Raw genomic sequence first — 22,367 nt, 5'->3', positions numbered from 1 at the left:
AGAGAGAGTGAGAGAGAGCAAATAGGGAAGGGAACCACACCTATGTCAGGAAGCATTTAAAAAATGCACACGTTTCTCACATTCATATGTGCAGGTAAAACATGCATGAGTGGTCCCTTATCTTCAGCACAGTCAGAAAACAAAAAATCCCAGCTCAGTTTCAAACTCCTGCTTGTGGCTTTTGGGTTTGGTGGTTGTTAGAGGGTTTTTATTTCTTTTTTTTTTTTTTTTTTTTTTTTCATTTTACCCACTCAGTTACCCAGGTTTGCAGCTGCTTGCTCATGCAAAGGGAAGATAGGTCTTTGCTCCGATGCAGCAGCGTCCTGCCAAAACCAGCCACCTGCCTTTTCCAGCCACAAAGGGCTCACGGGCACGGGAGGGATCTGAGCCATGCAAAGGAGGGTCACCTCTCCCAGCGCAATGCAAATTGCTGGAGAAAAGCACAGAGAGGGGCCCCGCCAAACCCTGTCAGCGCCGAGCCCTGGTTGGGCAGAACAAGGGTGCAGAGGATGGAGGCGTCTGCAGCGCCCTTAGAGCAGCTTAGGGACGAGACAGCGCTCGGAACACACTGAGGGGCTGAGCATGGTCACTCCTTGTCGTGTCAGCTGGATGTGCCACACCAGGGGATAAAGCAACCCCAGGCTTTAATAAAACAGGCAAACCTAAAAGAGTTTTAAATGCTGATTAAAACCTGTGGAAATTGAGCAAATGCTGTGAAAGCACAAAAAATGGCACAATTGAGGCAGACCTTAACCATTTTTTGCATCATTTACTTTTCCAAGAAGAGAGAGACCTGCGTCTATTTGCATAGATTTAGTCTGCATGAAATGCTGCTGAAGTCAGCTCTGGAGAAGTAAACACAAAGGTCTTTGTCAGAAACTCCAGGCACTTTCCTACAGGATAGGGCTAGCCAGCCCAGCACCTTTCCAAAGGCTGTGGAGAACAAGCTGCCTCGCAAAGGTACTGAAGCGACAGACACTGCCACCAGCTATTTTAGCAAGTTGTAAGGGTGAACTTTTATCTCTAGTGTTCCTCTGAAATGTTTCACAGAAATTAAAGTAAAAGCAAAACTCAGTGTACAACCTGTGATATGAAAAACAAATCACTCAGTGATGACCTGAACTTCCTAGAAATCACTCTGATCTGCATCAAATGCACCGGATTTGTCATCTTGCCGAAGCCCTTTTTCACCAGCCTGCCTTTGCCAGGGAGGGGACAGATGCGGATTCAGCATCTCTTGGGTACCACTGATGAACGCAGCGCTTGTAGACCTTCTCCTGGCACCCCCTGGGGTGAAAGACACACCGGAGAGGGGGAGAGGGCCTGGCCAGAAAGCTAATGCTCTCCTAAAATCCTCCCGGGCCCCGCACTTGCCCCGGACCAGCCGAAGAAAAGCAGCCTGTGGGCTGCTCTACTTGGCGCAGCGGTAAGTGGAGGGACCCGCTGGAGGGGCGGCCCCTGGCTCCGTCCGGCGCTCGGGACTCCAGGCGATGTTTCGGCGGTGTGAAAGCCCAGCGCCGGGTCGCAGAGAGGCGATTTTGCATACTTTTACTTCTGCTCCCCGCAGCTGCCCAGCTGGAAGGGCTCCAGCTCCGCCGGTGAAAGGCGGCGAGCGGCGCACGGAGGGGATGGCAGCGGGGAGCTGTCCCCGCCGGCGGGGGCTGGCAGCCTGGGGGGCACCAACCTCCGCTCCCAGGGCTGGGACCGGCAACCAGACCTTCTTCTGCGGCTCCAGCTGCCGCGGGCACGACACCGTTCGTCCTGCGGCGAGCCCCGAGCCCGTAGTTTGGGAACGGTGCCGCTGGTCCCGCTCGTCCCGCACCGAGCCGCGGGGCTGCGGGCGCTCCCGGGAACGAGTGTCCCGAGCACCCCGCGCTGAGCAATCCCCGCTGGCAGCCCGGTGTCTGCGGGCACAGGGCTTCATTTTGGGGAAGCCTGTGGAGGTTTTGTCGATTTCCCCCGACTCCTCCTCCACTTTTCTTTCTTGGCTTTTTTTTACTCTGTCAGCCGGCCACCGCGCACTACCGAGCTGCACCCTCAAGCCTCCCGCCGCAGCCGGGGGAGAGCAGCCCGCCGCACAGCAGACGGGCTCCCGGGGCCGTGGGAAAGTGCCGCGGGCCCCCGGGGACGGGAGGGATGCGGCACGGGGGGTGTCCCACGGGGGGTGGCGGCGGCTGGCGCATGGAGGGCCACGGGCGTCCCGCGAACCCACCGGCGAAAGCAGAAAAGGCGGAGGGGTGCAAGAGGGCGGGGGTGGGAATCCCCAAAAGGCCGAAAGAGCGTCAGCAGCCGGGAAAAAAGCCTCGCGCGGTCGGGAACGGGGACGGCGCCGGTGACGGTGCTGGGGGCGCCCCCGCGCCGCGCGCTGGGGGGGACCGGGGGGAGCCGTGCCGCGCGCGCGGGGCGGTGCGCGGGGCGGGCGCCGACGTCAGGGCGCCGCGCGCATATTGATGCGGGGGCCCGGCCGCGCTCGCCAAGGAGCAGAAGGAAGCAAGATGGCGGCGCTGTAGGAGCGGGGAGCGCGGCGCCCGGGCTGTGCGTGCTGGATGTCGGCGAGGCTGAGGGACGCGGCAGAGGTCAGAGCGGGATCCCCGCGCCGGCCGCCTTCCCCGCCCGGCACCGCCGGGAGGTGTCGCGGGGCAGCGCCGCGCCGCGCCGCCGGGGGTCGGCGAGGAGGGGGCGCCGCCGTGGGTCCCCCAACATGGCTGATTGACAGGGGCGGCGGGGGCGCCGCCGCCGCCCCCTCCCCGCGGGGCCGGACCCAGGCCTCGCCTCGCCGCCCCTCCCCGCGCCTTTGTCTGCGGACGGGGGACGGCGGCCGGAGGCGCCCCGGCTTTGTGCCGCTCCCCGGCCCCGGGCGGACACAAAGGCGGGCGCAGCCCGGGGAGAGGGGAGAGAGGCGGCGGGCTCGCGGGGCTGGGGAGGGCGAGGGCGGCGGTGAGCGGAGCGCGGTGCCGGGGGCTCGGGAGGGAGAAGTGCGTGCGGGCGAGGCGGGGGCTCGGAGCGAGGCCTCCCGTTTTCCGTGCAATGGTCCACACGCGTGTTTCGCCCGCGTTGCTAAACCCCGCCGTCGGGGCACAATGTGAAAAGGAGAATCACTTTCCCGAGCGTGTTCCCCTAAAAGAACGCTTTCGGCGAGGTCAGGCTCTTTCCCCGCCAGATGACAGACAAGAGCAACAACCTCACCGCGCCTGAGTCGGACGCGCGGCAGTGTGCGCTCGCTCGCTCGCATCGCGGCGTTTATCGGCGTTAAATCACCCCCTTAGACACCAGCACTGATTCTCTTGCCCAGAGTTAAAAGGGCGCTTTTCGTCTCGCGGTCTGAGTGTTGGAAATTCAGCAGACTCTTTTCTGCTAAGTAATTTTCCTTTTCGGAGTAAGGTGAAGGGAAAAGTGATGCGGTCTAGCGTGCTTTCATCGAAACGCTGCAGCCTAAGATCTCATCACAAGAATTGCTTTCCATGATGAGCGGCGTGCCAATGTGCAGGCTTTGAGCAGTGATCGGCAGCTCCGAATATATGTTCAGCATCATTTTCTTTTCTTCTTCTTCCTTTCAATGTGAAGTTGAGGAGTTTCAGAGATGAGCAGATAACAGTGTCCCTAGTGAAAGCAGGTCAGTGGGTGTTGTTTATCGGCTAATGAGGCCGTTCCATTCGCGTGTTAATGGCAGGTTGATTTACTGCAGCAGGGGGTGAGTGCAGTCACACATTCACTTGTGTATTCCACTGTAGCACTTTGGAGGCTGCAAAGTGCAAAACAGGACGTGGTTGCCGAAGATACTCAACAGGGAGAAGTGAATGATCAATAGTCATGTCTAAACTGGAGTTACAGCGGGATCTGGCTGCTGCTGTTAACTCTGTGAAACAATGTACCCATCTTGGATTTTATCCCGCAGAAAATCACCATTTGGAACCAATGGGAAAAAAATCTCTGTTAGGCAGTATTTTGTCTCTCTCTTGGAAAGCTTAGAATGACCCCTGCCAGTGAAGTCAGAAAACATTTAAATCTAGAAGCCAGGGTGAGGGGAGGAGGGAAAAAAGGAAATGCAAAGCTGTGGAAAACAACAGAGTTTTGGTGGTGGTACTAAACTGCTGTTAATGTGAAATGAAGAACTCAAAAGTCATCTTTCAGTGGAAAGAGTTGTTACATTTTGGGAAGTGGCATAAAAACCCCCTTTGTAAATGCATCCAGGGAACCTCAGAAAGTGCTTTTGTATTGCCCATTCTGAACAAATCTTCAAAAGAAGACAAGGCTGAACAGGAGACACTAAGGCACATGAATCTACAGAACTATCACTGTTGGTAGTAAGGTTTTTAATGAGAACTTTGGCATTGTGGTGATTCATTGTGGTGGCTTTTAGCCAGAAAAACTGATATTGTTTTTATATAGTGCACATGGTCTTAGACTTTGGCATGTCAGCATTGTTTAAAGAACAAGAAATGAGTGCTTGTTGCGGAGTTATTGAGTTATTATGATGGACAGATTTCCAAGGACTCTTGTTGGTACCAGTGCTGCACTGGGTAGCAGAAATATGAGGTTGTAAATGTTTTGGCTTTTGCATGTGGAACTGGGAGAACCTGTAGCTGCTGCTGAAATTGACATTTCAGCTGCCAAAGTTGGATGGGATTGTTCCTTCTTGCCCAAGCACTTCAGATGCTGCTGGCCTGTGTCCTCCACAGTGTTCTCTTAAATATTAACAAGAGCCAAATAGCCCTAAAGAAAAGGGGGGAAAAACCCCCTAACCATATTTTGGAGCAAATCTGCTGCTTGAAAAAACATGAAGGTCATGTTGGATTAATGTTACTGACTCTGGTCAGGTTTACAGGGGGTGCTTCACTCCTAAGTTGCATGGACAGTAGTGTTTCTATCAGTGTGCCTTAGCAGTGACTTTAAATCCCTTGTTCCATTTAGTTCCAAGTGGAAGATGTATTTTGTGTTTCGACAGGAGCCAAGTAAGGTCCTTATCGAAAAGCTGACAATTTTTCAAGGTGGAATTCCAGAAGAGCTGTCAAATTTGGCTGGTCACAGGGAGTGACCCCTCTGCCTCTCTCACTGGGCTGCTGCACAGTAGCTCTAGGCATGGTAGCAGCATCTGTAAGCTAGCTTCACAACTGGAGCTTGAAAGTGGTAGAACAAAGTTGCCAAGTTTCAAGTAGAGTTGGTGGTTATCTTGGAAACTGTGCTGGAGAACACAACCACAAATTATTTTGGCAAATAATATACAGAATTTATTTAGTCCAGCACTCTGATTGCTGTTAAGGCAGTCAGCCAGCAGCATTAAGAGTTGTGACATCATTTTGAAAGGCAATGTGCTGGTTCTGAAATGGAGTGGGATGTACTATGATTCATTATTAAAAAAAAAAAAAGCTGTAGTCTGACAGAGATAAAGCATATGACTGCATCATGGCTGAAAGCCAAAAAGAGAATTGTATGAATCAATCACACTTGCAGCATTATTCCCATCCCTTATTTCATAAGACAGTGAGTACCATCTTACTCATTTAGTGACATTCTGCAGCAGAAATAAGCCTTTGAACACTGAACAAGTAACTACTAACAAGTTGCCATAGTTCTGGTTGCTACTACATCATCACTGCTTACATGTCCAATTTGCATACCTGGTCCCAATAATCCTAGATAATAAAGCCTTACAAATGGAAAGTACCATGAGTAATCATCCTCTCAGTCACCCATTGAAAAGAAATCACTTCTGCCTTACCTTAGGGTAGATAAGTTTGCTTAAAAAAATCTGTATATATATAAATATCTATTTATATATATTTATATATATGGGTAATTTTCCATATATATATGGAAAATCACCCATTTTGCTAAGAAACTGCTCAGTGGGTGGATGCAGAGATGGCGGGGTTAAGGAATAAAATTCTGACCCTCCAGCATCAGCTGGACTAATCCCATGGACAGCTGATGACTGACCCAAAAAGGTTGTTTGGATTAAAATACTGGGAATGTGCTTTGCATTACATAGCAGGAAGGAAGAAGGTAGAGAAAAATAAGGTCTGAGAAACAGAAATAACAGCTAACTAATTTTACTCATGTATCTCATACTGTTCTTGAAATGAAGAAAAAAATAAGTCCTAACTTATAGGTGGATCAAAAAGAGTTTTCTACTAGTTTTTCACAATAAAGAATTTTAAATCTGAGGTCACTTTAAAGACAATTGCCATGCTTTGAAAAACAGTTTAACAAATAAATGGCATAAAGATTTAGATTCCTGTCTGTCTTTTCAAGCAGGCTTGTTCATCTCTGTAAAACACCTTCCAGAATGCTGAATCATCTTAGTAACCTGAACAAAATTGAGGCTGTCTTTAAAAAGCAAAGTTTTCTGTGGAGGTGGGGATTCCAAGTTGGAGTGTTGTTGCCTTGTAGTATACATATGGCAAGAAATCCCAGAAGGATTATTCTTACAGACGAATAAAGGCTTGCAGTATTTGACCTAATTCCTTGTGTGTGTGTTTTTCCTCTTACTAAAACAAAAATAAAATTTTAATGCAGGAGGCATTTCTGTTGCAGTGTGGAAAGGAATAGGCTTGTTCAATGCTCAAGTTCAGCAAGAAAGGAAAATTCATCATTTTAAGCCTAATCAAGTACAAAGTTTTGTTAAACCACAACAGACAGTTTCAAAGAAGTGAGCAGGTGAGTGCTTAGATAGCTAAGATAACCAGGAATAGCTAAATAATCAAATACCCCTTGGAAGTGTCTTCCCCAGGTACAGGGCAGTACCAGCCGCACTCTGATTAAATACTATTATGCAATTTAGACAACATGAAATAATCTTTGCATGTTCTACAGCATTACCTCTAACCTCAAATATATTCCACATGTTTTCCCAGCATAGCAATATTGGTTTTACCAGGTGTATGCACAGGGGAGGGGAAGTTTCCAGGTTTAAGTTGAATTTTTGCAGCTGTATAAAGAACATCTTCAGCACTCTACGTGAGCTACCCTGTCCTTAAACTCACATTTCAATGACTAAAGTTTTAACAACTCTTCTGCCTAATCTCCTTTCCAATAATGCATCAGCAGTCCAAGTTTGTGTTCCAGTGTCCTGGCGTGAGTACTCTAAGTCACAACGTGTTGGGAAAGGATTTGGCTCCTTTGCAGCAAAAGCCCAGCTTACCAAGTGGGGAGGTTTAGGTCAGGACGATGACTCTCCATGTGGTTGCGTGCACGTGGTTTGAGTGTTTACAAACAGTGTCCCAGCATCCTCAGCAGCTGCCTTGACGCAGCCAGTGAGGACAGAGTTCTAGGAATGTCCTTAGTCCTCACGACAGTGGAGGAGGGGGACAGAAAAAAATGCAGAGTTTTAAGAACTCATATCATAGTTTGGGTTTTGGCTGAGCTTTCTGCATCTGTGTTGCATTCTAGACCACTGGATCCTTTGTCAAATGCTGTAGTTTTTTTTACTCTGCACTTGAGCACAGTCTGGGCTGTGTTGATGGGTTTGTCTGGAACAGACTGACCTGAAGTATGAGATGGGGGTTAAGGGAATTATTGCAAAGGTTTCAAATTATTTTTGTGCCCCTCCTCCCCTTTTAAAAATGTATAATTAATTCAAGTCCCAAAAGCTTTTATGGCAAACCAGCTCTTTACAATATAAGAATCCCACTGTAAATGGTTATATATTTTTTCCTTAATTAAGCATGATTCACTGCCTGTTAGGATACTAGAACAATTCCCTTTTTAAAGAACAAGAAAGAAATTGTGAATCCCACTAACTTTATGAGTAAAATCAAATAGCTGAAAGTCTTTATTACTTAATGAGACATGTTGACACAAAGAGGCGTTGCTGTTACGAAAGCTTATACCACTGCAAGGCAAGTTTGGGATCTCCATTAGATGTAAGAAGCTCGGTGGAGATTTCTGCATTTACCCAACCAAATGAATAATGCCACCAATCTGTTGCTAAAAAAAAAAAGGAGGGGAAAAGTAGTGTTAATTGTGTTAATTATTAGGGATTCCTTGCAGAGACAAAAATTTTGTGATTCTGGGAAAATGCACTGTAGCTGGTCAGAAGCACCCAACTGACAACATTGTTTCCTGCTCTCACCTGTGGACCTAAACCAAACCTGTCAGGCCGGTTCTGGTCTTCAGAGACACTTGAAGCCTATGCCCTGCATGTGCTGTAGGACCTTATTATCAGAGGTTCTAATGCTCCTTTTCTGGTCCCATGCACATTTTTCAGACTTTCTTAGGCAGTTTTGCAGGAAGCACTCAGAACATTGTGCAAAGCACATTACTCCCTTTACAAAATGAATCCTAAGATCTGTTTTCTCCTCATAGCAAGGAAGCAGTTGGTACAAACGTCTCTTCCACATTCTGACTTTGTCTGGATGAGTCATTGTATTCACTGTAATGCAACAGAGTAGGAAGGCTGATCACAGATCTTGTTATACACATGGCTTCTGCTAGCAGTTGTATGTTCACATTGGTTGCTCCCATTTTCTGTTGATGTCTATTACAACACTGTAATTTTGTAATTACATTGCAGTGGTGTCTTCTCATTTACAGGATAAAATAATTTGTGTCATATCCAGAATCTGCTTCTGTTTCAGTAAGCTCTTTAACCACTTTTCATTTTCTTTTCTGGCCTTTTTTTTTTTTTGACCCACAGTTCCCATTAAGCTTGCACTGTTCTGGGCAGCAGAAGGTAGCAAGCAAGAGTAAAGCATGTGAGAGAATACGTGACAAAGGCATTCCTGAGTTTGTGCTGACTGTTTTTTCCTTCTCTTGCCAATTCTAGCACTGTTAGAGAGATCAAAGGGTAAACATTAACCCTGGGCCTGATTCTGGAGGGAGAGTTTTGCCCTCATCTTCTGTGTCCTTTAGCATCTTTCCAGATTTGTCCCTTCAAATGAAAGACAACACTCACCCCCATTTCTTGCCCCCAATGCTTTTTTTCATCTTTGTTTAATCTGTTTGTTCTTTCAGTGCTACTTCACTTGTGTTTGAAGTCACATTCTTTGAAGTTATAAAATTTTTATACTTGCCAAAGGACACAAAACTCTTTCAGCTCTTATGTAAGCAAAAAGGAGAAAAGAATGATTGCATATTTTCTCTTGTGTGCAAGTAGCATTGGACTCTCCTGCTCACGGTAAAATGAGGAAAAGGAATTGTTGCAGTAAAACAGGAGTTTCTACTGCTTTCCCAAAGTTAAAGACCACAGAAGTGAGGTATTTCCATGAAGCTCCAAGTGCATGTACAGCTTAATAAAACAAATGCAATTTATCCCTAAAAGAGAACTTATGAAAGCTGGCAAATACATGGGACTCACCTCTTCCTGGGATATGGAGCAGTAGTATGTGTGCACACATATTACAAATTTTAACATACTTTCTGGTTACCAAATTTCTGTTCCCTCTGTACTCCTTTGCTTGCTTTTCTATTTAATTTCAAGTTTGTCCGCCCAAAACATCTCTGAAGTATTACTTAAATGGCAACACTAAAAATCAAAAACATGAAAGCTGAACAACTGGAAAGGGTCAGATTTAACAATTCTTTCATTTTGTGTATCTAGTAGACATTTTGTGGGAAGGAAAATGTATGCTAGTGTGTTTCCCATTGCATGCATAGGTAGTTGTAAATGTACACATCACATACCTAGGAGCAAGTGAAAATACAGACCAAATAGGGAAAAACACTCTTGATATTCATAAAGATGAAAACCACACAAAGCAGAAAAATACAGCAGCCTTTCAGTTCTCTGTTGTTTCTATGGTGCTTTCCATAGTTTACATGGAACATTTTTTTTTCCTAAATAACTTCAGACCTGTACTTTTCTGCTTCCCTGTAATCCCTAATGCACAGAAGTTTCTGTAGGTGTGAAAAAGCACTAACAAAACCAAGAACTGTGCTGATCTGTTTTCTTTCTATTACTCTGTGTACTGCCTGAGAAGTGAGAAACCAGGCAGGAAAACAGATTTCTATCTATTTTTCCACTGTGTCTATGTTGTACAGTTGACAATACATTAAGTATAGGTGGCTTTTTTTTTCCCAATGTCAGCTGACTTGTGATCCTGCAAACTGCCATTTTCACAAAGCCCTATTCATTCTTCTTGGGCTTGCAAAGCTATACCAGAGACACCTGAGGCAGTGAGGCATCTAGTCAGTCATATACTCTGTAGTACTGAAAAAAGAAAAATAAAAAGAAAGGTAGGTCTTTGGGGGTTTTTTTTCTGTTTTTTGTGGGGACAGGGAGAAGAAATGGATGGAAAGACTACAGGTATAGAAGCTAAAAAACAATTTTTTACTTAGAAAACCATCTTTTCTAAGCAGTTGCAAGTTAACATGTATTTTGCTATAAAATGTCTCCAGGTGATGAATAAGAAGTTTGCTTCTGGAAGAGTGGGTCTAGCTACTATCAGAATAGCTGATTTTTCTTGAAACAGTGAGCTGGTTAGAGATACTTTGTTGGACAAGCTGGAGCATGAGTCTAATTCAGGATGGCAACTCTGATGCTTCTAAATATAAGGAGAGTGGATAGAATGAAATTAATTATTGCACATTAGGAGGCACCTCATATCCCAGCCACAAAACAGAATCCCACTGTGCTTGGGGCTGTACAAACATAAGCCATTTTTGTTCTGTCTTACTATTTAATTCAGTAAAAGAGGCAGAGAAAAGGGGTCTGGCAGCACACAAGGGGCCAGAGTGTTAGTAACTCTTGTTTATAGCAGAGGCAGGCAGCTCCCTTTCAAAAAAATAAATATTTGCAGTAAATAAAGCAAAGCTGCTATTAGTGCCTGCTCTGTGTGTGTGTGTGTGTGTGTGTGTGTGTGTGTGTGTGTCAGAGGAGTTCCTAAGCAGAACTGCTGCAGCCTTTTCCCCAGGGTGCTGATGTTAATGAGCAGGCAAAACACGCAAAGAAGGAGAGAAAGGGTATAAAATTAATAAGCAACAACTGAGAGCCAAAGCACACAGAGATCGTGCAATGTGGTACAAACCCTGCTGGAGTCATTCATTTCTGTGCCTTTTTTTTCTTAACCCTAGAAGACCTACAGGAAAGCTGTGGTATAGCTGGGAACTGAACCCATATCTCCTAAACCCCAGTGCTTTACCCTCCTTCCTGCTCATTCAGAAGTTTACTGATCGTTTTCTCTGCTTACTAAGATAACAGAAGTATCAATTTTAAGAAACAGAAACTAGACACTTTTCACTTTTTTTTAGAATTTGGTTTTCAGTAGCATTTTCTGTTGATTGACAACATGTTCTGGTTTTGCTGCACAAACTTTCGGACCTCTAAATCAGCGGTGCTTATCCAAAACAACTCAGGAAATTAAATAAATCTCCTCAGGGAAAAGGATGACTTTTTGCTTTGTGGCACTGTTTAAACCCTCCACTCCAACTGAGAAAGGATGCAGAGAAGAATGTTATCTCCATTTTACTGGCACTGTAAAATGGTACATGTCTCCATGTACCTCCAAACAAATAATTCAGGATGGCAACTCTGAATTGTTAAAATTATTGTTAAAATAACAATAATTAAAAATAGTAGGTTGTGTCAGTTAATCACAGTGTGTGAAACAGTTATGACATTTCTCTAAGTAGGTACTCCAGTTAACTCCCTTTAATACCCTTGATCCTCCTATTCATTCAGGCAAGATTTCCCACAGTCTGCAAGCCATTCATGTACATCAGCTCCAATCTACCACACAATTCCCATTTGATCTGTTTTATTAATTAAAGGTTTGTCAGGGTCCACGAACCTTCATGTTGTCATCACACTTGGTAGCAGAGCTCAAAGGAGGAAAAAATACAAAATAAAATCCATTTTCATTTGTTGTCAGAAATCTCTGCTGGAGATGGGATGCACAAGCCTGCATTGACCTGACATTAACCATAGCAGTGTTCATAGCTTTCAGTTCGAGAGTCCACCTTCTTCTCCTCGACCTGAGTTGGAGATGGTAATCTTTAATGTCTCTGGCCTTTGAGAATTCCTTTGCTGTGGATCATAGTCCTAGCTCAGCCTGCCTGGTTACATAGTGCATTTAACCAACCACCCTATTTAACTTCAGCATATTCATGGACTTGTGATACAATCCATGATGAACTGCATTTGAAAATAAAATCCAATAGGTAATTTAGTTCATGCAGCATCTTGGGATGCTGGCAGATGCAGCTGACCGTGAAGGACAGATAGATTTTTTCCCTGCATGTTTAGAGATACAGCACCACTGCAAACACGTTGGAAAAAGATGGAGTGGAGCATTTGGACTTGCCGCCCGCAGCTGCTCGTCTCCCCAGAGCGGTTTGGAGGTTCAGCCAGCCCAGGCCCACGTGGCTCACGTGCATGTGGCCACGCTGTTTACAAACACCCTCCTGGGTGTCCCCGGCACCGCTGGGCACCACACTGCAGCTTATGAGAGCTCCTGGGTTTCACCCACGGTCTTGGCTGCTTGCAGCAGTCGTGGCTGAAGGCAGGGCTCTGATGGGCTGTGGAGCTGCTAGCTTGTTCAGGTTTACTCATTTTACATTTAAGCAATATTCAGGCTAGAGGTTTAGAGCAAGGTTGTCCACAGTGAGTCAAAAATAGAAACTTCATTGCTCGATAGCGTAGTAGCACTGGAGAGCGCTAGCTGGATGTACACACAACAGTGAGGAAGGTACTTTTCTGCTTTCCAGAAACACTACTAAGGAATTGGGTAACAGTTACAGTAGGGCAGGATTTCAAAAAGCCTATGGAAATGAATGGACACTTTTATTTTTTTCATTTCCCACTAACAAACCAGGGACCAAGTCTTGTCCAGGTTTAAGAGATGGGGCTCAACAAAACACAAATAATTCAGAGCAGCTAGTATTTAAAACCAGAGTTGCATTGTCACTCAGAGAAGACTGCCTTAGTTCTGCTTTGTTTTAGCAGGCCACTGGCATACAATAAGAAAGAGGTTTGAACAGCTGTGTGTTACAGTGTTTAAATGGCCTCCTATAGCTGAGGCACAAAAAGACAAAGCCTGTTTCTTTCCAGCTGCTCAACTAAAATTGCATTCACTTACTTTTGCTACTCTCCTCACCGGTTCAGAGTTCAAGGATTCATATATCTACCGTACCTCGAGTTCAGATAACAAGATATAACTACATGGAGGGAAACAAACAGAAAAGTTCCCATTCTTCAAAGACGAGCACTTTTTCTGTACTTGTTCCCCTGTTTTGTTTCGGGGTGTGCACAGTTTATTTTTCTCCTTTTGTTTTACTCTCCCTCCCCGCACCCCCTCCCGCTCACCCTCTGCTGCGAGCACACCCTCTTCCAGCCGCCTCTCTGGCTTGCCTGGCCGAGAAGTGCAGACTCAGCAGAGACTGGTAACACTTTAACTCTTTGTCCTATTCTCAGCTCCCCCAGGAAAGGTCAAAGCAAATGAGACTTGGAGCTGCGCTTGAAACAGAGCCCCTACAATGGAGAGGGACATTGACCACAGACTGTTCCCCCTGTCACATTTTGGTTTTTTTTCTTTGAAGCATATAAAGTGTGTGGCCAGCGTGAGATGAAACTTTGCATAGGTTTGGGTGGCTGAATCTGCTTATTTCTTGTTCAGAGGAAATTAAAGACTCGTGACTTTTGTTTGTACTGGCCATATCACGCAACTTCTACTGATAAACAGAAATAATTTAGGAGCTACTTCCTCAAATGCCTGAAACATGGTCTTAATTTCATCAGTGCAAAGCCAGCAAAAAGCTATTACAGACACGAAGTTTCTGTTATGTGTCTTTGAAGTCATTTTGGAAACTTTGGCAATGTGCCCTTATACAGCTCTTTTCCCTAAGAGTCACAGTTTTGCATTGTGTTCTGGGACCATGTGGGCTCCAATTTTAGTGACTTAGGGCAGAAAGGAGTCCCATTTTTCTTAAGAACAATTCAGCACTGCCATTTGCTTACACTGACGGACGAACCTGCGGGGCCACCATCAACACTAGCACACATCCACGTGTGCCACGTTCAGGAAAAGGTTCCCACTCACCCTTCAAACACCGCGCCGTGGTGGCTCCCAGGGCTGCACGGGGCGTGCGCCAGCCGGGGCGCTGGCACTGGTTGGCGCAGCGACATCACACTGGCGCCAAGCTTTACCTCTTGGCTTCGGCACTCCAGGTCATGCCGGTGTCTCGCCACGTGCTTACGCGCACATGGCAGCAGTGTTTACAAACATGACCCCAGAACTCTTCCAGGCAGTTATGAAAGAGGCAGCGAGTGCCACATCCCGCGCGCCAGGCTGACCTAGATCGCCAGCGCTGGGAACTAACAGCGAGGCGCTCGTACCCACACAGGCTCTGAGAGACGTTCAAAGCAGATGATTTTGCTCCCAAACTGTTTTGAAGTATCATTGCCACCATGAGAGCGTTTTCCACCATAAACTAAAAATAGCTACTATTAACTAGCAGGAGCGGCGGGTAAGTGATTCAGCAACTCAGGGATAGAAGTGACTGTATTCCTCGGCACTCTGAGTCTGTTTCTGCACTGAACTAAGCACATAAAATTCTCACAACAGGAAGGAAATGCAAAGCTGGATTACTAAAAGAAAAGAACACTGCACGATCATGTAGTTCCTGATTGACAGTTCCTTTTTTATTCCTTTATTAACACTTGCACTCAGGCACTAATGAATGCTTTGTAGTCAGGCTGTGACCATCCATTTAGGAAAAAGATTGCCTTAGTAATTTCAAATTAAACACTTCCATCTACAAAACATGAATACCACTATATGGCTGATTTGGTTTTTTGACATGGGCCTTAAGGAAAAAAAGCAAAGCAGAAATGGTGCTTCAGCAAAATAAGCACTGAGTGTTCAACGGTCAAATGTCCATGTTCTATCTTCACACATATATTTTTTACAGTACACATCTACTGAAAAAAAGGAAAGCATTCCTTCCTCATCGTTGAAGCTCTCAAAAGAAGTTTGTATTGTATGCCAAAGTACTCCAAACCAGCTTGCTTTCTAGAAGTTAGCAGTTTATAGTAGAGTGGAGTACATGATCCAACAATTCATTTTTGACAGATTTTAGATTCTTGGAGTTGTCTCAGAAATACACGTATGTGGAGGAAGACAGGTACTATAACTGTGAATGATTGCTTAAGATAATCAGAGTTTTCTTGAAAAAGCTGTGAAATGAGCAAAAATAGCCCATCCTTGTTATAAATCACTTCCAGTTTTCACTTTTAGAATTGAAGAATTTAATTTCAGCTTTGCAAAAGCCTCCTAAATGACGAAAAATTATTTTCCTCCTCCCAAATAGAAAGTTTGACTTTTCAGAAGCAGATGAGATGGTAAAAAGACTGTAGTTCTATTGTAATACATCACAGTGTTTGTAAATATCATAATGATAAAGCCTGTAGGAAGGACACACTATGAGCTTCTCCATGCCTCTCCTGCAATACAGTTCAATCCCACTACTGAATAAAATTTTTCTAGGTATGAATGTCATCTTTTCCAACCATACCCATGGCAGCTCTACATTAAAGTTGTGAAAATTCCTGCAAAGATTCTTTGCTATGTAAGCAAATGAAACGAGAGAGGGTGACACATGTTCACTCTGGCTTGGTCACTGGCTCATTTCATGAGGTCTCTGATAGTTCTAACCTGAGCTGGGGAACTGCTCTGCAGGTCAGCCCCTGACCCATTGCCAGTTTTGTCCAGTCTCCTAACTATTTTTAGTCTTGTATTTAGAATGTCAGCAAATGTACTTGGTCAGTTATTGTTGTCTTTTCACTGCTGAATGTTCATTACACTGTATATAAAAGACCTAGAAATAAGAATGGAAGAACTGAAAATAGGTCACTGCTGTGTTCCTATTTAAGAGCTCTTTGTAGCATTTCTCCTGCCTGAGGAAAGCAAATCCACCTTAGTGTGAAACTGTACAAGTATGGGCAGAGTGGGAGAATGGAGAATTAGAGCCTTTGTGTAAAGTCATCCCTTAATGTATATAGCTTTCCTCTTGGGTACATCATTGTACATCCTCTGGAGTCTTTCTTCAGAAACCCTAAAGCACTTTTTAAATTGTTCTGAATCAGAGAGTACTGAGGTTTACAAGGACTAGATTATTGGTATTTATGATGTCTGTGGGCTTTAGCAGTAAGTACATTTAATTTAACCAGTGTAATGACTATACAGATACACAAATTCTGTCTGGTGAATCTCTTACTCAGAGAATGTTCTTATTGTTTATAATATCTTCTTACACTATATGAAGAACTTCTTTTAGTCATCCAATGAAGAGAATATAAGGGAAAAAGTGCTGCTTATGATGAAATTTATTTTATTCAATGCTTTTAGCTGGGGGCAGGAGGCAAGGGAACAGTGTAAGATTACCATTGTATGCTACAGGGTGAATACCGCCATTGTGTCAGTTTAGATGAGTATCTCAAAATAAATACAGACTCTCTCATGGGTTTGTCCTCTAGGTAAAAAAGCAGTGGAAATCTTGTTTAACAAGTTCAGCAAAAGGCACACCTAAAGTCTTCAGATGCACAGGTACAAGTCTTACTAAAGAGTTTTACTCAACTCCCAATGAACAGACTTAGGACTTTTGATTTTTCTTATACTTAGATGGATTGATCTACAGTCATGACAGTGCACAGTTTGGGGAAGAAAATCCCTTGGCATAATAAACAACTATTCCCAGCCACAGCTCTCTCTGCCACCTAGGTGTGTGGGAGAGAGCAAGAGATTATTCGCCAGTTCATATTTTTCAGTCAATACCCTTCTTTCCTCACCACTCTGAAAAACCAATCTACCAAAAAAAGCAGGGGAAGATGGAGAAGAGATGAAACAACACTTCTGGTATTTACCTGAGGGTTCTGAATTAATGTTTCTTGGAGTTGGGAATCTTGGATAGGATCTGAATTGCACATCAATTGTGCTCCAAAAGTTGAAGCACTGAATGAGGCAGTAAGAGGACTTCCTGACCTAGGAGGTAGACAGACGGGTTGAATTGTTCCTGTTTCTCTTATTTATTGTCTTCTTAACAGAAGATGGTTCCTTAACAGACCAACTGCTTATTGGTTTTGTGCACAGAGAATAAAATGTACAGAATACCTGCTGGACAGTACATTAAGTTACACTAACAACTGCCTGCAGCACTCAAAGGCTAGGTGGGAACATGTAACTGGCCTCCTAAATACATGTTCAGCATAAACCACTGGCAGAAAATGTTTCCTATCACCCTACTTAAAAACATAAGTCCTGTAAATTCAAGAGTCATAAGAACTATAATATGTAAATAAGAGAACAAAACCAATGAAAGTAACAAGGAGCATTTCAGATTTTTTACAGTACTGGGGTGTACTACAGTACAGTGACCAGAGATGTTCTTAGGAAAGCAAGAAAATCCCCCCTTATAGAGTGAGTTTAAAAAAAACAAAAGATGGCTGAACCATACCAGCAATAGCTCTTCTTCATATACACAGGATTAAACCAGTGAGGTGCTGAGGTTTCTTCCCATGTCTTTCAGTCCTACAAGAAATACTACTGTGCTTTGCCCACCAGCCTGGCTTTGGCCATGGCCAACCTCCAAAGCTTCAAAATATGACAAAAGCCCTATTTCTAGTAGTCAAGTTATATATCAATGCAAGAGAGCAGCTGCATATATTTAACAGCCAAGCAGCAGAAACCCTGATTCATTAATTCAACAGAGATACACCAGAAGCAGCAAAATCAGACCTTCTCTTCTACTCATGTTTCACTATCCTGGCAGCCTTTTTCTTTTTTTTTTTCTCTGATTTTTTTTATCCTTGCTGCAGGTCCACAAACATGGACTATGGTTGTCTCAAGAATGGCAATTTCCATGAAGCTCCATGCAAAAGAATGTCATGTTTCAGTGTAAAGTTTTGATGTGGACAATTTGGGTTAGTTTAATTTTGAGGGGAAGAGTGGCCAGTATCTTTCCTTTGTGAACTCCTTTTTGGCCTATTCAAACTTGCTTGCACCCTTACCCAGGAAAATTCTCATCAGGATGTACTGAACAGCCTTTCCCTGTACCAGTGCACAGCAGTAAGAAAGATGGACAAGCTGCTCCTAACAGTTGTATGAAATAGTCATGGAAGGACCATTTTTTCCATCTTCTTCTCCCAAGTCAGCCAAATCATAAAACTGGCACTTTTGATAAATAGGTGTATAATCTGCTCTAGAAGATCTCTGCTAATAGAGATTCTGTACTCTTACAGGTCTTCTCATTTTGATGAACATTTTTGCCTTTTGGACAGATAAGCATTCCAGTTGAAGCCCTGCCAAGGCTTAAGAAGAAAAATAACTTAATGTCTGACAAAGCCACAAAAAAAGAGCCTGTGCAAAAATTGTCTCTTTTCTCAAAAATGTTGACATAACTGCTCAGCTTGATGTTCACTCTAACTCCAGGAACTCCTGCTCCTCATTCAGTGTTTTTGTTCATGATTGTTCCTGCCTTGAGACATTGCCCTCAGGCTACCAATACCAGGAACACCCTAAGAACTTTAGAAGAAAAGCTAGTGTGTGAAACAGAGAAGTTAGTGTCATCAAGGAGGAGGAACTGCATAGTGAGGGGATCTTAAGTAATTACACATTTTTGTGAGGGTCTGGTGAGTCATCAGAATGTGCATTTCTTGGCCAAGGACCATGCCTGTGTTATCTGGGCACACTGCTGCTTTTTTCTGCATGATGCAAAGAGTTCTCTGCCATAGAAGAAGATCTGGACAATACAATGAACAGCTTAAGTGTAGGCACTTGCTCAATGTGGCAGTAAAGAGAAGTGGGAAAAACAGATGAACACAGTACTTAATCTTAGCAGTATCTATGGCTTTGTTAAGCAGTAGTGAATGAAGACAGAGAATGCAAAACACTAGAAAATATTTCTCTTGAGCTATAGTGCCAGAGGTGTCTGGTTTGACCATGGGAAGACCTGACTTCTTCTCTTTCTTGTTCCAGTGGGATTTTCAGATGAAATTTGCAAATTATGAGTGTTCCCATGTATTCTGACTCCAAATACAATAGCTTGTGCTGGGTCAGGGCCTCAAAACAGGCAGCACAGAATGAGGGAGCAGGAAGTAAAGCACAGTGAAAGTAACTAACTCTGGAGTGTGAGCTAGATAACATACACTCAAGACAGAGAAGGGCTCTAAGGAGCTACCTTTGGCTTTCTAGCACAGTCTGAAGAAAGACAGTATTTAAAGAAGGTAGCAGCCAATTTATTTCAAATTGCTGAAAGGAAACAAAGACAGTGGATGTGCTTAATCTAAAGACCTTGCCATCACAGCCTGTCACTTAAGCAGGTTCCTTTGTAAGCAGCAGACATTTCTGTGAATTAGGACCATGTCTAGGCTTCTGCTCCTTAAGGATACAGTCTATAGGGGGTTTAAATCTCATGGTTTTGGCTATCAGCTGGAGGTCGGCTAAATGTATTACTGAGTGATTATACATTTCTCTGAGGCATTTGCCCTTTAGCAGACCATGATAAAAGCAGACAGTTGTTTGCTTCAGTGTGGCACTTCTCAGCTGCTGCTGGCTGTTTCCCTGTGTGCTCCTGTTTCTAAAGGCTTCACCACAGTATGCCTGAGAGTACCACTGCAGCAAAAACAGGGTCCAGAAAAACTCTTATCGGGACTGTCCGACTACCCCAAGAAGCTATTTTCTTCATTTTTTTGTTTTTGCAACGTCCCAGAAAGTTGTAGTTTATGTCACCAGCAGCAAGTGTGGCCACATCCACAGTTCTTTGTAAAGCAGTGGCATGAACTGTTAAATTATCTAAAAAGAGCAAACAAGTGTTGGGGTTTTTTCAAAGATTAGATTGAAGGAACGGGAAAAAGATCTCTCTTTTAGCTCTTTCCTTTTGTTTCTAGTTTTAATATTTAATGAACATGTGATATCATTTTAAGCTAGTCCTGATGGTCTTGTGAAGTTAGTATTTAAAGCAGATGGCTGCAGTGCTTTAATAAGGTGGTTACTATAGAAACACAGCACTGTGAAAGCAAGAGTTACTGTAATGCATGGTTCCCTCACTAAACATTTTAAAGACTCCTCATCCACATGTAGCAGGCCCAAAGAATACTAACCAAGAAATGGAAAACAGAGATAATATGCCTGGAGTATTTACTTCAGCTGGGGTCCACTTCAACTTAGCTGGATAGCTAACATTTTTGTGGCTTGCTAAAGAGCTGCTTGAAACAACATGAAACATGCGAGGAGAGATAAGCACAAATATTGATGGAGGAGATGACTGTGGGCAGGAGACATCGTTTCAGTTATCTTTTTTTAGAAGGCATGTTGGACTCAAACATTAACACAAACAAATTTAAAAATGCAAAACACCCCCAAACAGTTAGCTAATACACCCAAATATTTACTTCATAATCCTTGGGCTTTTTGTTTACTTCATCCTTGCATATCTAATGTTGCCTATCAACACACTTGTTGCAGCCTAATGCATGGGGAAGGACACACCATGTGCTTTCAAGGATTTGGGCTTTTTATTACTCTGGTTTTCTTTCTTTTGCCAAAATTGTTTTAACCTGAAAGTACCTAAATTCCTCTGCATGTGCCAAAGCATTTTACAGGCTATGACACAGACTTTAGAAATCCTTTTAAAATGTTAATTATATATATGAATATGATTTGAACTATTTGAGGGGGTAAATGGCAGTCCTTTTGGAAGGGTTACGGGTTCTGTGTTCAGAACTGAGCAGGAAAGTGCTACCTCATCTGATTGTCTCCTTTCCTCCAGGGAATTTACAAGTAGTTTTCAGCAGTCTCAGAGGGTGAGTACACGGAGATATTGGTTGGAGTACTGTAGAGACTATGAAGCAAAGAAGGTTTCAAAGCAACACTGGATGTAAAGATAGCACTTGTGAGAAATAAACATCTTTTCATACAATCTGGGCATCCTGCAGAAACTCCTGTCTTGCACTATAGTCAGCAACAGTGCTGACCTGGACAAGGTTCAGAGGGAACTGGAAACAACCAAGGCCTTTTCTTTGTTTTATCCTTTCTTTTGTTTCTTTCTATTCTCCTAAACACAGCAGGTATTTGTGCTTCCATGTTTTCTGCTTCCCTCTGTACCTTAAAACACCTAAACTGGGCAGGTTCTGTTGCAGGATTTGCCTCTGTTAGGGAGCTAAACATCATTTTAAAAGCAAGATGGGTAAAAAAAACCCTGTGAGAAACACTCAACTAATAGGGTTTTCCTCTACCTTGAGACTTATATTCTCTCATCAGTTCCTGTTTCTGTATGGTCATACCTGATTCCTTTATGGGCTTTTTCTATGACTTAAAACTTTCAGAGAAGGAAAACCACATGTGATCTAAAACGCCTCTCACTTTTCTGCCTTGTCACTGTGACCCTTGCCACTGTCATCCTCTACACACCAGTCAAGGTACATCTTACCTACTTTGCTCTGTCCTTTAGTTTCTTTCCTTCCAAACATCCCTGTTGTATAGCCCATCCCACTTATGAGGCTTAACCTGCCTCATTGCTCTTTATTTCTCTGTATTTTGCTCTTTATTGCTCTGTATTTCTCTCATGCCTGTGAAGTATTACTGTGAGCAGCACTGCCCACAGCTTTGCAAGTTTAGCAAGTCTAGAAGTCAGAGGTATTCCCTGCTCTACTTTACATACTGTCTGCTTTGGTTTTGATGTATTTACAGTGCAGCAGTAGAGCTATAGAGAGATACTCAGAAAGAGGTATCAAGCCCTTATCATGATGCTCACTGTTTAAATAATCCTTCAGTATAGCATTCAAGGATTTGGGCTTCAGTACAGCATTCAAGGATTTGGGCATCCTCATCTCTGAGGAGCTCACCCTCAGACTATCTCCACGTGCACTTACAGGTACATTAAACACACAGGCACAGCACACAAAACCAGAGATCTCTGTCTCTGTTTTCATAACAGGAATATTTTTAGGCATGACAGATACTATGAAGGAACTCTGCCTGGCTGCACTCAGGATAGACGGGCAGGCTATTTTGGGTTATTACATAGCAATTCTTAAAAAAGAAAGCTTTGTAACTTGCAGGCAAAAGCTGAGGGAAATCTGTCCCTCAGACACCAACAAAAGGAGCCCTAGGGGAATGGGTAGTCCTGTGGTCTGTACGTAGATTTAGCCCTGGACCCATTTGGTGACTTCAGAAGGACTTGTGTCATCCATGAGCACCTGTTTCCAGTTCTGACCTTTGTCTGCTGCTCCATGTAGGATTGTAATCCCTGTACTGAAAAGCTTTTTCCCCCTTTCATTAAAAAGAACATGAGTGCTTTTCCAGAGTGGTGATTATTTAATCTCACAAATAATGTCACTGACTGCAGTGAGATCACATGTGAGAACTTAGATGCATCCATGGAAGAACTCCCTCTATAGCCCTTTGGGAAGAACAATACAACAGTGAGGGAAGCCAAAA

General features: G+C 43.9%; 1 protein-coding gene and 1 long non-coding RNA gene across 3 annotated transcripts in view; one reads left to right on the top strand and one right to left on the bottom strand.

Moving 5' to 3' along the window:
- The first annotated feature begins 2,429 nt into the window (after positions 1-2,429).
- The window catches only part of TET2 (tet methylcytosine dioxygenase 2), a 71,040-nt gene continuing 51,102 nt past the window's right edge, over positions 2,430-22,367 (top strand). For both annotated transcript variants that reach the window (XM_071431811.1, XM_071431810.1), the window contains exon 1: positions 2,430-2,576. In XM_071431811.1, the coding sequence (XP_071287912.1) occupies positions 2,547-2,576 (30 nt within the window). In that variant the 5' untranslated portion in view covers positions 2,430-2,546. The remainder of the gene's footprint in view (positions 2,577-22,367) is intronic.
- LOC139592601 (uncharacterized) lies at positions 7,737-14,087 on the bottom strand. The gene is made up of 2 exons (XR_011680053.1): positions 13,974-14,087; positions 7,737-7,926 (listed from the first exon to the last, which is right to left on the bottom strand). It is a non-coding gene; the product is annotated as an uncharacterized lncRNA (long non-coding RNA).

This window comes from Agelaius tricolor, unplaced genomic scaffold (genome assembly GCF_023055355.1).
Source record: "Agelaius tricolor isolate 1412-34295 unplaced genomic scaffold, bAgeTri1.0.p SCAF_8, whole genome shotgun sequence".
In the NCBI taxonomy this organism is placed as follows: domain Eukaryota; kingdom Metazoa; phylum Chordata; class Aves; order Passeriformes; family Icteridae; genus Agelaius; species Agelaius tricolor.
The sequence above is the reverse complement of the archived record's forward strand: the minus strand, read 5'-3'. Positions and strand labels throughout refer to the sequence as shown.